Raw genomic sequence first — 14,134 nt, 5'->3', positions numbered from 1 at the left:
AGTCAAAAGGCCAACAAAACTCTTCCTTGCAGGTTTATAAAGCTGTCTCTTAGAAGGCTTACTTAGGGGTTTGTCCCCAGTCAAGAGCGAGTGATGGCAATTAACCAGTAAGTTATTCCTACAGAAAAAAAAATTGAGTTGCCACTTTCTCTAAGTCTAATGGCTGAAGCTGCAGCACATTAAATTGATTTCATCCAGCTTTTTTTCTTTAAACAATTCTGCTCTAATTTGTATTTGCGTGGCAACAGCTAGATGTGTTTAAATGGTGGCTGTTTTCTCCCCTTAGCCTTTTGTCACTCTTTTGCAAGAAAATGGCATTGTGTGACATCTTTAGTTTTATTTTGCTATGCTTCTGCAATTAGGCTTCACCTGTGAGACTTAGAAATTACTAAGAAATTACTAGAAATTACTAATTTCTAGTCTTAATTTCTAAGACTGGAAATTACTGTGTTATGATAAGTCTCCTCTTGCATTAACTATGACGACATACTAAAATGAATAAGCACATGAACATGATACGCAACTAAAAAAGTAAAGTATTACCAAAACAGAACTACAAACCATTACCTGAAATAACCAAATGTATAAGAATATTTTATTGGGAGGGGGGAAGTACAGGCTTATAGCATTTCTAGGAAGCCTTTTATAATTAAGAAAATAACTTAGAATATAAATAACATTGATATATATATTTTTCAGATAGTTTCGACATACATAACATTAGATCACGTAACATCAATGGTACACAAATGCATACCCCAGCCTTTTCTGACTGCTAATCTTCTCTATTTATCTTTTATCCTTTTGGAAAGTTCATGATCTGTCACTACACAGGTGGTGGATAAAGGCTAAGGCTTGGTCTTGCTTTGCTCTAGTGGGTGGGCTATGCTAGCGACGAGAACAACCTGAAGAGAGTACATAGCATGATCTCTCCCCTTTGAGTTATTAAATTGAAGTTTTCTTCTAAATTAAGGGGTTATAGCAATGCATTCATCCATAAAAATGTATTCTTTTAATCCAGGAGCCTAATTTCCATAGCTGAATATGCCTATGGTCACTGTAATAGGGATCAGAGATAATTTAATGTACACTAGAGAGATAACACTTAACTTGTACACACTGCTGCTAAGTGGTGTTGAACATTAAACTCCTTTTGCTTTCTGTGGGCCTATTATCTAGACATTTTCTAAATCATCAGGTCTGTTTTATGGAAAACTAAAATGTATCTGGCCGTTACTACTTGCCTGTACTCACTTAATTTCAGCCCTGGGAAAACAGTCAAAACCACATATATGGTAATGGGCTATTCTAATAACAATGAGCAGGGCTGATGAGAGGGCTGGATAATCTGTCCCTGGTGAGTACTACAGGGATTCATTCAGTTTCTTGGTGCCTGGCTTTCTGATAGGTGGAGCTCTGGCACTGGTTTTTTTTTTCCTGATTATCTCTCTAGGCTAGAGGATGACAAATAAGGGATTATTGTCAATTAGTGGCGTGTAAAAGAGTGGGAAGGTACAGGGCAATAAATGCTTTGTGTGGATACTTATTTTAGAGCAGAAGGGCTGCCTTTTTTTAGCTTAACACACTATCTCTGGGGTAAGTATGTCTACAGATAGATTTAATCAGAAAAAAATATACAATGCAGAGAAAGCCCGAAGTAATAAGACCCCTGTGATAATTCTCTGTTTTTTTCCCCTCAGGGCACAAAGGTCCCAGTTTTTATAGCTGAGCCTATCCAAATCAAACTTTAAGACATACAATAAATTAGCAAGAATTACCTTTGATAACAAGCATAAAAAAAAGTCACTTGTACTGGGCACTCATTTAAGGCAGTCAAAAGGTATGCTGAGACAGAGCACACAGTAGGATCAGTGTTGACACCACCGTACTGGTAAGCTTACTCTACTGTAAATAATGACAGCAATTATGGCACATTTCTGATGGCTTTGTCCTGAACTTACACAAGGAATTTACCTGAAATGGTTCACTCAGAGGTATCCAGCTGTTCTGAGCAGGTAGCTGAGTTTGAGCCGTTCTTTGGAAAAGCGGGTCTTCAGCTAGCTTTCCTCTACCTGGCTCTCAGATCATCCCATGGGTGTATCCCATCCTTGGCCATAACTAGATATTCAGCAGTGTCACCACTGCTTGTTTAAGGTCACTTATTCACCATCTCTTCTTTGACGTTCTCATTTCTCACTGATGCTCAGTGTTCACAGCTGGAGATGGGACCTTGCCACGTGCCTAATGGCTTACAATCTCGGAAAGGTTAGCTAGTTAGCTTGGGGTGAGGGTAAAGCACGTGCATGGACATGCAGAGGCAAAATGCTTTCAGTGCTATAGCTGCTGCTATCAAACTTTGTAACATTTCTTCACATACAACACAAAGGCTGTGTTTCCTGATGCTTAGGGTACTTCCATGGGGTTGTCCATTAATCATTAAGTATTCCACAGATGCAAGAAAGGCACAGCATGGGGAAACTGCAACTACTTGTGCAACTTAGAAAGCGTTTCTAGTTGAATAACACATAACAGGTTCCTTGCAGTTAAGCAGAGACCTCCAACTCTTTAAATACATGCGGTAGCATTTGATTTGTTTCCAACATTTTACATTAAAATCGAGTCTTCCACAACACACTACATCCGAAGCTGGCTAGCTTGGAAGAGAAACCAGTGGTTTACTGATTTTTCTTTTTTTTTTTTTTTTTTTAACAACGTAGTATTTACAATATTTACAACAAGCAAAACAAAAATCCACATCTATGCACGTAAAAGCTTTACCGGCATTCGTGATGCTCCTTGATAATAGCACTAAAGGCGTTCTGATGTAAACTGGTCTTCACTCTTTTTTCCCTTTGTCTTCTGTTGCAAAACCAAACTCTCACAACTTCTTTCTCAAGATTGAGCCCCTCAGCCATCCTCATAATTTCCTGAGAAGAAGGCTTACTTTGTTCTCCAAAGTGCCTCTCTAGGGCTTCTTTGGCAGCGATACTGGATAAAGGGATAAAATGTCACTTTTAAAAACTTTTCTGACACATTCAAGCTTTCACCACTAGTTCAGAAGAAAGGTCAAGTAAGAGCACTGAAGGTAGCGACTTGGTTTGTTTCCTCTTTTTCTATGTCAAGGAAACCCACCGAGCTTAAAGTATGCTGTTGGTCCTTCCTGACATGGACAGCATAACATTGTTACCGAAAAATAGTAACCAAGAAAACTCTCCAAACCAAATTATAGTTTAGAAAGCCGACATTGGTTTATTACAGCTGGGTGCATGGGGGATCTCTCCTCCTAGCATGCACACCTAAGAACAAAAGCTTGCTCCTTATATACATAATTCCAAGAAAAGCCCACCCTTTCCAAAAAAAAACTTACGTTATGTAATGCGTTACATAATGTCTTTACGCATGCGTACTAAATTGGGGAAGGGGTCTTGGGTGGTCTCTGGGGGTTGCTGGTGGTCGCAATCCCCCTTTAATCGTGCTTGTGCGCAAGCGTGGTCAAGGCCTTCTTGTTTACAAGTACATGTGTTCTCAAGAAGAAGATATCATTTTGAACTTATCTCTCCTCTGACACAAGAGTTTATGAATCAAGTTAATTTAGACATCACAAAGTTGTTCTTTACAGTTTTGTTTTGTCTTTTGGCCCTTTTATAATTAGCAGAGACCTTTGTTTTTCTAAGACTAAGCGTAAACAGCATGAATCATTGTTTACTAGAACCTTGTTATCAATCCCATAAACAGACTCTATCTACAAAACATGTAGTTTGCTTCAGAACCTATTGTTATTCTCTATTATTCTAGCTAAAAGGAAAATTATTGACAGGAAAGTTTGTTCTGTGTAAAGGTAACAGAGAGCAGGCCTTTAGAGCCTACTCTGAGGCCTACTCTTGCTAAATCATTGCTGAACTGAACCGTCTGGTAGCAACATCATGCAAAATTTCAGCACAGAGTAATTTAAAGGCAAAACCAGCATCAAGTTCAGTACAATTTCAGTGGTAACAATTAAATGTTTGTGCTGCTTGATGCTAGGAGACACAGCTACTAGCTAGATGTGAATGGGATCACAGGAGCTGGAACAAGCCTGACCACCCATTCTACCCCAGACACAGCAGTGTCATGAGGGTTCAGCAAATGCACATTACTGGTATTACCTGGTTGTATCAAATCATTTGGGCTTACAAAGGGGAAGACCTCCATCACTTACAATTTGGGAAACGTTATGTGTTGTATCAAGTTCTACATCTCAGTTTGCTATAGAGAAGGCACTAGAGTGGTTCTAGAAATCACAGAGATTATGGCAAGCTGGTTTAGCAATCATCACATTTTCTAAAAGTCTGCCTTAATCTATTCCTCACAGTCTGCAGTGACCAAAGTTGAGTGGTTCGATAAACAAAGTAAGACTACTTCAGTAATAAGACTACTTCAATAAACAAAGTAAGACTACTATATTTCCTTATTGCCAGATAGAATTTGCTTCCTGTTCATGTTACATATTCCCTGAAAACGAAGAGTATCTGCGACATGCTTGTGTGCCACCAGGATGCATCCAAAACTGGCTTCAGCAGTAGCTGTGATTTCTTTGGACACAAGAGGGCACTTCATGCCTTATTCTGGAAATAAGATTGGGCAGAATTGGAAAAGTATATTTTCATGTTAAAGTATGTTGTCATATGTTGAAAAAAAAATCTTTAATTGGGAAATGTAGTATATTTGGAGCAAATTGGGGTTTTGGAGACTTATGCTGTTATTTTTCACTGGAATGTTTCATAATAGCAAAATATTTTGAAACACTAGCTATGGGAATTCATTAATAAAAAATAACACTTTGATTTCAAGCCCAGGGAAAAGCAGCATCTTAGCCAAAGGGGCAACATGTAACACCCTAAATATTTATTACCTTATGGTGGTTCTGCGCTTCCTCTTCCGCTCATTTGCTCCAACTTTTTCGTTGTATAAAGCTGCATTAAAAACAAAATAAAACCAAAGCCAGAAGTTACCTTCCACAGGGGATGGAAAACAAGCTCAATTATCTCCAGAAAAAAAGTCCCTTTCTTTGAAGACAGAAGAAAGCTATCAGATAATACTGCTGAATGAGATCAGTACCACACATAGGAGCACTTTTTTCTTTAAGATGGTTGGTCATTGTTTTACCTCCAGCTATAAATGGTTATAAGCTCACGCAGTAAGCAGCTGCTACCTGCCCCAAACCCCTTAACAAGAGATTCTTGCAGTGTGCTGGCCACATGAGGAGAGTCTCTGGTTTCTAGGGCAGTTACAGGGGAAGGAAGCTTTCTACATTTGGTTCAAAGGAAACTGAAGCGTGTGGCAGAAGCAGCTGTTTAACAACCTTTCCTACTGTTGAATACAATGGCAAATCCAAAAAGTAGCATTAATATCATCTCTCTTCCCATGCTGGGTGAGTACTGCACAGTGGTAGTCCTGGCTTTCGCTGTCACCTCCAGGTGTACTGATTCCCAGCATTGCAATTCATCCAGCTGAAAAGGCTGTTCTTTAAAACAACCCATTTCCTTTAAATCAACCAACCTGTTCTAAAGTGTGCTTTGCTCAGTGAACTCTTCCTGCCACTGGAAAGTAACTGGGCAAGAGGAAGGGAATCCCCTAGCAGCAAAAAGGTTGCATCAAAAACCTCTATGCTATGCTGTTCTTCAGGGTTTAAAGACCACTGTCTCAGCTGAACTGAAATCCTTTCCCCCATGGCCACATCTCATATGCCAGAGGCTGGAAGGAAGAGTCCTTTGCTGTTGAAAAATCCCTGTACACTGCTAAATGGGCCGTCTTACAGATCCTAGTAACAGCTCTGACCTATGCTATAGGAGTGGAGCTGGTTTGCTGGGATGGGAGTGAAAGAAATTACTTCCAGCAGGCCAAGTGAAGTTTCTGCTGTTCTGTACCCTCCGTGCATTTCAGTTTGCCCCTCCTTGCTCACCCAAAAAAGATAACCAAAATTTAATATAAGCACACCTTAGTATTTAAAGCTGGTAAAACAAAAACTTTAATCTATGGAAGACACATACTAGTCCTTCAACATATAGATAGGATTGTGGTTTAAATGCAAATCAATATTTAGAGGATTTCAATTCTCTACCTCCTACTTGTTCTGCTTCCTCCAGCCACTTGGACAGTATTGATTTCAGTTTGCATGCGTTCTTGAAACTCAGCTGCAAGTTTTCAAACCGGCAAATAGTAGTTTGGCTGAATTCGGAGCCATGCACAGCAGCCAGTGCTTCTCCAACGTTGGTTTGTGTGTAACCTGTCAAAAACAAAGAGAAGAAAAATCACTTTGGAGCTTTCTAGAAAGGGTTACTTGCCTTGAGATGCTTAGCCCTTCACTGCTGACTCTTATGAACAGTGTGTGCCTGCAGTGGCTTCAGGATGGGCTTTCTGCAGAGGTGTCTGGGGCTGCCTCCAAGCTCACCTCAGAGACGTGTTCAGTCTCCTGTTGGTTTCAGTGGAGTTTTACACTTCGAGTTTAGAGATTTGAGGATCCAGACTGCATATCTTTCTTTCTATAGATGGTGCAATGGCAATAAGCTAATTCCTGGTGGCATTGCCGATCTCCTGTTATTTGTTGTGACAACTAAGTTGAGGCGATCAGAGAAATGCTGCAGTTTCCATGCAGACACTGACTTTGTAACAGCAGCTCCCCATTCAGTGCTCTGAATGTGCGTCTGCCTCATCGTCCTCCCTTTCTGCCTCTGCGCCAGAATGGGCACAATCTCTTTAGATACCAAATGTCTCACGAGGCAGCTTTTTACGTCCATTTTGATTGCACTAACTCTGTGTCTCTCGGTCTCAGACCCACAGCCCATATTAACTCTGTCTTCCCTTGTAAAGCTCAACCTCAGATTAGTTTTCCTGTGCAAATTATGTTTTTCCCATCAGAGCAGTAAGCCCAGTCTTACAGGCTCTGTGCCATCTGTTTGCACCAGAGGAAGTTTTGTTCCTTCACAAATTCAGGATGAAGATGCAGTAATAATTACAGTAATTAATAGTTTAGGGCCTAGCAAACCTTTCCTTTGCTGTGGCTGACCATAAATACATTATATACAGCAAAATCAACCAAGTTGCAAACGCTATTTTAAACCCTAAATTTTTGTTTCAGTCCTTATTTTTACATTGAAAATGGAAGACTCTAGCTTTCTAGCTGTTGAGGTAACGCATAGATACCTGTAATAATCTTAGATTTTTTTTTACATTTATAAAGCTGCATTTTTGTAGGATGCCCTATTTTGTAATGATACAATGCATCATTATAAGTGATACTGTAAAAATTGCAACTCTTCATTAGGAGTACCCAATGTTCGTAAGTGGGATGAATCTGCAGCACCAGATATTTTTTTTTTCCATACAGTTCAAATGAGAACGAGACAGGCTTTTACTTGGCAATGTACCTCAATCCTGCAGAAAGGAGAAACTCCCTACAGATGAGAAAGACAGGGCTCAGTCCACCTTTGTCCTCAGCTAAGACTGCCCAGTGAAGGCAAAGCAGCTCACCAGAGATCCTCTAATGCAATCCCTCTCACATCAGCCCCGGTAGTTATCAGATAGCAACAAAGATACCAGTTGCTGCTATATCTGCCTCTTGGCACAAGAAAATAAAACAGGAAGAGATGCTTCCTACTGGTATGAAAGATTTGCCATGGATGTCATCCACCTTGTATACTAAAATGACATTGCAGCATCTTGTGAGATGGAGCACCTCGTGGAAAAGAGAATGGGCATAAGAGGTGGGAGCACGTGCTGCTGTCACGTGCTGCTATTTGGGGCTGTGCAAAATAACACACCTGCTACTGAGTGTAATTTAATGAACAGCAATAATTTTCTCTGCACTTAAGACAAATAATTTAAGAGCAGGAAATTTTAATGTCACTTTCTGCATACTAAGTTGCAAAAAGCTGAAGTTCTTTCATTACTTGCAAGTCGTCTAGGAATGGAGAAAGTTTGGCAGTGCAAGGCAGGGTTAGAGTTATGATGAGACAACTGCAGAGTCCAGATTGTAAAACATTGAGAAATAATTTGACCTCCGTTGGAATTTTTCAATCTTTTGTTCGCAGACATAAAGCACATACCCAGCTTAATTCTCCGCAGCTTGAATTCATTAGCAAATTTCTCCAGTTCCCTGATTTCAGGGGAGTCCATGTCGACAGGCTCTTCGACAGACTTGCTTTTTCTGCGGAACTCCTGCTTGAAGTCTGTGGTGGTGGGATCGTCCGTGAGGAGGGACTGGTGCATGGGCGTGAAGCTGTGGCCCAGGGCACAGGAGCTGGCGCTCAGGGCGTGCTCCGGGAATTTGTAAAGGCAAGGGGTCAGGCTACCTGAGCAACACCAAAAAAAACCCCTCAGTACAGTTATTCTATATTGCTACACAATAAAAACATGCCTTCATCATCTCATAATCGATGTCTGTAATATTTATTATGTAACATATGCAAAAGTATCCAAGAGTGAGGATCTCCTCTTGTTCTTGTACATGAAAACGGACAGACATTTTCACAGGCCATGGCCATCCTTTTTCATAGCAAACTGTGATCCACTTAAATAAGATGGTAAATGGTCCAAGCTTAAACAAACAACAATCCATGACCTCAGCTGGTATTAAGTGGCACAATGAGATTGATGGATCTATGTCACTAAAATGTGCCAGTCTCTATTTTCTAGTACAAAGAACATTTCCATGTAAATACCATTTGATGCCCAGACAAGATATTACTTTGGTTTAGCTTTGGCATAAAATTTATTTGAGGAAAGTACACAGGTAAGAGCGAAAAGAAAAAAAAAAATAAACCCAACACATTCAGAATGACCATTCTGCTTAAAAAGAAATTGCTCAAGCCCGAAACAAAACTACCTTTTGTTCACAAATATCAGACAAATATCAAACAAGGAGATTCAACTAAGAGTGAAGGCTGCTTTTTCACTAGGTATTGTACACACAGCTAAAGTCTCTGACCTGAAGCAGGGGGGGGGAAATCATTGGAGAAATATTAACATTCTTCTGTATATCGTGAGCAGCCCATAAATTCGAGGTTCTCAGGACATCCTTCCTAATTTTCTACTTTGTAGCAGAACTCAGAACTTCATTAACCTCCCACTCTTTCCTCCATTTACTTTTCTTGTCTTCACTGCCCTGATTGCTCTCACCACCATTGAAGGTTCTAACCCCATAGGAATATTTCATATGCTTCACACAAGATAACCACAAAAAAAAAAAAAGAAAAAAAAAGATTTTCTCAAAGAATAAAGGAAAATACTAAAAAAGAGAAGGACTTGCTTTGCAAGGTGCTGACACCGTTTACCACATTGGGATGTGGCATGCTGCATGTCTGTAAGATGCGACTCTGGGAGAGACTTGCTGATAGCATCTCTGGAGTTGCAGGCTTGATGCCTAAAACAAAAAGTAAGGGTAAAAAATGAGAGGAGAAAAATGAAGATGTATTTATTTTGGAATGAAACAAAATGAACCTCTGAGCAATACCTTTTGTTTAATGCCTATTAACTTTTCCCAGAGACGTGAACAATTCCAGGAATGCTTGCAACAGACACATAAATGCACAGTGAAACAGGAGCATTTGGACATTTGCATATGGTTAAGAAAGTCTACTCTCTGTCCCTAAAAGTCCCTATGCAAATGTATTCAGCTATGCTGACTTAATTTCCTTCATTCCTAAGTGAAATAAAATGCTGAGTTTGATTTTGGATTAGCTCCAACTCACTATTATTTCCTGGGAATCATGTTAATTTGGTTCATGGCATTATCTCATTGACTGCTACTTGGACTTGCATGGAATAACAGTTCATCTTTATTACTCAGCCTGGGACTGAGCAGGATGCTAGCATACATTCAGAGTGTAAAAATCCACGATCATTTGTATGATCTGCCTGCCGAATTCAGCTGTCCTTCCAGCATGCCACTATTTTATTTTATAGCTCCTGTCAGGGCTCCATCACCCCAGGTACTGGTAATACACAGGTATATCGGGCATGTTACTCCTGGTCCCTCAAAAAGTGAAGATTGCCAGGGGAAGTGGGCAGAGGTGAGTGAAAAGAGCAGCACTGTCCCAGTCTTGTAGAGAGAAGTAAGATACAGAGTGATTTCCCGAGAGATGCGGAGGTTTGGGGAAACTCTGGGCACTGACTCCTAATTTTCTAACCCCTTGTTTAGTGCCTTAACCCCAGTCCTGTCCTCTTTAAGCCACTGTCTCGAATCAGTCCCTCTAAAGGAAAACTGGCCAAAATCAACGTGCCAATATCTCACTCGGTTGAGGGTGTGTCTCTTACCTGCCATCACCCCGTAGGTAGACGGTTGATTTCCATAATGACAGGAAGGCACAGAGTAATGAAGGCCTGCCAAAACGTTTCCCAAAGTCGCCATGGCAAAGCAGATACAGGAGCATATAGGAGTTTGGATCAAAGACAAAACAGATGGGACTGGTAAGGAAATATGTGAGGATTCAAGACACAGCTTTTAAGTTCAGAGGCAGAGCATACCCTTGTACGCAATTTTAGTGTGCATTTAGTAAGCATTTAACTCTGGGCCATAACGATCAGATTAACACTGCTGAAGTCCAGGCACTTGGCCAGGTCGCACCAGATGAGACCGCCAGTATAGATAGTGAGATACCCTCTGAGCCGAGACCAGAAATTGTCATGCTGTGGTCTTGGTGCATTATTTTTGTCATATAGTATAATCTATGGGCATAACCCAGTTTACATATACTGCTGAGCAAGGGGAGCATTGAACTCTCCAAGAGGAGACTGGTTCCTCTCCCCACCCAACTTCCACACACCATTTCATTTAATCTTACATAAAAACTTGCTCTATGCTCCCAGAAAATTGATTGGCTTCACTGTTGTGCAAACACCACAGTGAACACAGGCATCAAGGCAGGCAATATTTTATGCATGCCTAAAAGACCTGCATTTCCAAAAGCAGCAGTTTGGGACATTTGCTTTGAGGTATCCAGAAGCCACATTTTCTTAAGTGCCAAGCCACCAGAAACATTTCAGAGTGCTTTGGCAGGTTGGTAAGGAAATAGGATGATAGACTCTATGATCTTCTAAAAAGTTAGGCCTAAATCAACTTTTCCCATCATCACCACCAACAAACACACAATTAATTTATCTCTTGTGTTTTCACAGGGGTGTTTCAGATCCGTGCTCAGTAATCGCTCAGACAATTTTTTACTGAATGCAAAATGAGAGATATGGCTGTTTCTCATGCATAAATAGGCACAGAAATGCATATACTGTCCCCTCTAACAACTGCTATAAAGTATAATATTAAAAATTCATGTTCGTGAACATTCAGACGTGTAAAAGTGCACTTGAGCACACATTCCAGTTGTTTAAAACAGTATAATTAATTAGGGATTAGAATCTGTTTTTTTAGAACTGTAATCATAACAGTTAAATGTCCTGTTTAGATATATTTATACAGATACAAAATCTGCTAAAACAGGCATGCTTATACTAGTGTAAATGCATGCAAATTAATAAATATTGCAAATAAAATGCATGCAATTAATAATACTAGTGCATATAGAGCAATGCAACTTTTCTGTCGAGATAAGATCTAAGCATTTACTGGTGGTTTTTTGCTATTACTTCGTAACTCATAGGCTATAATTTTTATGCACAAAAATAGCATTTTCAACTTGCTAATAAGGATTTAAAATTAAATAGTGAGGAGGATGATATTTAAATTCAATAATAACAATTAATTAGATGTGATCCTGCAAACAAAATTCCCACTGACTACAGTGGTATTTGTCCTTGGGTGGTAACTACAAAATATGAAACCCCAAATCTGAAGCAGACCAGCAAATGCTTTTGGCTGGCTGTCACCATATACTTTTTATTATGAATCAGATCAACCTAGAAAATGCTACTACTATACAGAGAAATAAATTTGGCCTCATACAAAATTTAAATTCTCCTGTTCCCTACTACCACTGCTAACGAACAGCCATATTAGGATATTCTGAGCCTTCTGCTTAATGTATAAGATCCTATTATCTATCATCAATGCTCAGTTTTCATTACTCACATGCTTTTTCTTTTTATTAAAATATTTTATTACCAATGCATTTCAGGAGAAGGCTAGTTTCTTGTTAAGACTCCAAATAAAATTCTTAACTTAATTCAATTTCAAATAAATCAAAACTATTTATTTTTCTGTTCCTGAAAGCTTTCCATCAACGATTCCTATATTCCAGAATCCCACTTCTGCAGGTTTAAGGCTGCAAGAAAGCTCTTTTTTCTCTCTCTCTCAGATAGCTCAATGATTACATAGTCCTAGTATTTAAATGCAATTAATTAGATTATATACACAAACACAAAAAATTCAAAAATATCGATGACACTTCTGCCACCAATTTTGAACGTCACACTTAAATCTTAGTCTTGATTCAGTATGCAATATGCTTTGTAAAGCAATGTTTTTCGTTCTTGAAAGCTTCCCCAAATGACATTTAGACCCGACCTGTTTTAAATACATTTCCTATTTAAAGTAATTTAAATTTTAAATTGTGGTTACATAATAAACGAACTTTCAATTAATTTACATGACACTTATCTTTGAAGACAATATAGTCATAACAATAGTGGCAGTGTTTGAACCTGTTCTAAATTAATGCATTGGTAGCATACTTGAGCCTAATCTTGTAAAAAAACTTAGAGAAAGCTACAAATTTAGCTGCAACACAAACATTTGGGTTTTCCTGATTTGCTCGTCATGCGGAGTTTTGTGAAAATGCTTCTACTTTAATGTAGCCCCAATCACACATAGCATTGATACCAAACACTTTAAATATTGCAGAACTTGATGAACACGTATCAACCAAAAACATTACAAAGGAGAGTTACTGAGAGCAAGATTATTTTTAAAAAGTACCTGTGGACACCACATTGGTGGCGTGGTTAGAAACCGGCAGGCACTCTGCGGCGCTGTGATGCATTATCAGAGGCAGAGAGGGAGAAGAGTCAGAATTCAAGGGTACAAAGGTGTCAGATGAAGAAAATGCTTGGCAAGTCATGCCCTCCAACAGGCAAAAGAGCCACTCGCCCCTGTTTTCTAACAGAACAGATCCTGCGTGATTAACGGCAGCTCAAGCTCTATTCCAGGCTTTTTACCTGCAGGTACATATACAGGAGGGCTCCGGAGCGCGGGGAGGTCGCGTGCAGGTATTTATACCACTAGGAAATCCCTTTATCCATTTTAATGTTCTTTTCCCAGCAATATTGCTATACTGCTATAAAGCCTCCTTCCTTCCCACACAAACACAATACGTGTCCAATTAATGGGGGGGAAGAAGAAGGAAACCAGATACATGATTTAACAGATATTTTCAATTAGGTCTTTTGTGAAGAACAATGACCAGAAAAAAAATATATAAAAGTATCGTCTCCAAAGTCGGTAGCAATGAGACAGGTACGTTTAATACGAAGTAGGTTTCCACAGTTAACACCTGCCCCCAAAATCTCATCCGGGCAATTGTCTGGAAGGCAACCTGGCTGCGAGCTCAATCAAAAGTCTGGAAAAGTCAAGAACCTATAGCAAAATAATCTAAATTAACCTAACTCCCAGCAGTTGCACAGTGATCATTTATCTTAACGTATACTAGTATAAATTAGAGATATGTAATATGGAGCAGCTGTGTCCAGGAGGAAGTTTCTGAACAGGTAGCTTTAAACATTTAGCACATCATGCTTATGTATCTAAGATAAACTCTCGAAAGAACCCATAGTGTCATATAAAACTCATTCACAGTTCCTATCATTAATTTATACTGCCACAGCATCTACAGTCTCATCCAGAAGGTCCTGGTCTTTATTGTGCTTCACATTAAGTAAAAGCAGGATCTTTTCTCAAAGAATTTACTAAGTGATTTGTTGGCATGAGATTGGAATTACTTCAGAGCAGTAAAGAACATAGAGGTTACCCTAAAAATGATGAAAATTACTGCAGTACACCACAGTCCCGTGTTCTATGTATGTGCCAAAAAAATTAAAGGAAAAAATGACACAGATGGTCTATTTAATTTATTTTTACTTTTTAGGAGGTAAAATGTATTGATGTGGAGGGGTCTTTTTGTGGTCTATTTTTCTTTGGGGGGGGGGG

The 14,134-nt window shown here is 39.4% G+C and overlaps 1 protein-coding gene across 4 annotated transcripts; it reads right to left on the bottom strand.

The window, feature by feature from the left end:
• Positions 1 to 2,774: 2,774 nt before the first annotated feature.
• POU1F1 (POU class 1 homeobox 1) lies at positions 2,775 to 13,049 on the bottom strand. Of its 4 annotated transcripts, none has more exons than XM_068425530.1 (7): positions 12,908 to 13,049; positions 10,294 to 10,443; positions 9,283 to 9,400; positions 8,085 to 8,326; positions 6,101 to 6,265; positions 4,892 to 4,952; positions 2,775 to 2,988 (listed from the first exon to the last, which is right to left on the bottom strand). In XM_068425530.1, the coding sequence occupies exons 1-7, from the start codon at positions 13,047 to 13,049 to the stop codon at positions 2,775 to 2,777; spliced, it is 1,092 nt and encodes a 363-aa protein (XP_068281631.1). The 4 variants fall into 4 exon arrangements, with proteins under 4 accessions (XP_068281631.1, XP_068281632.1, XP_068281633.1 ...); XM_068425531.1 differs by having other exon boundaries at positions 10,294 to 10,359; XM_068425532.1 differs by lacking the exon at positions 9,283 to 9,400 and having other exon boundaries at positions 8,085 to 8,330.
• Between the last annotated feature and the right edge of the window lie 1,085 nt (positions 13,050 to 14,134).

This window comes from Nyctibius grandis, chromosome 2 (assembly GCF_013368605.1).
Source record: "Nyctibius grandis isolate bNycGra1 chromosome 2, bNycGra1.pri, whole genome shotgun sequence".
In the NCBI taxonomy this organism is placed as follows: domain Eukaryota; kingdom Metazoa; phylum Chordata; class Aves; order Nyctibiiformes; family Nyctibiidae; genus Nyctibius; species Nyctibius grandis.
The sequence above is the reverse complement of the archived record's forward strand: the minus strand, read 5'-3'. Positions and strand labels throughout refer to the sequence as shown.

Coding starts and splice junctions, on each gene's coding strand:
- POU1F1 (XM_068425530.1), bottom strand. CDS start 13,049: ATGACTTGCCAAGCATTTTCTTCATCTGACACCTTTGTACCCTTGAAT. Junction 8,327..9,282: donor GTCAGCACCTTGCAAAGCAA/GTCCTTCTCTTT, acceptor TTGCTCAGGTAG/CCTGACCCCTTGCCTTTACA. Junction 6,266..8,084: donor GCTGCGGAGAATTAAGCTGG/GTATGTGCTTTA, acceptor TGTTTTTGACAG/GTTACACACAAACCAACGTT.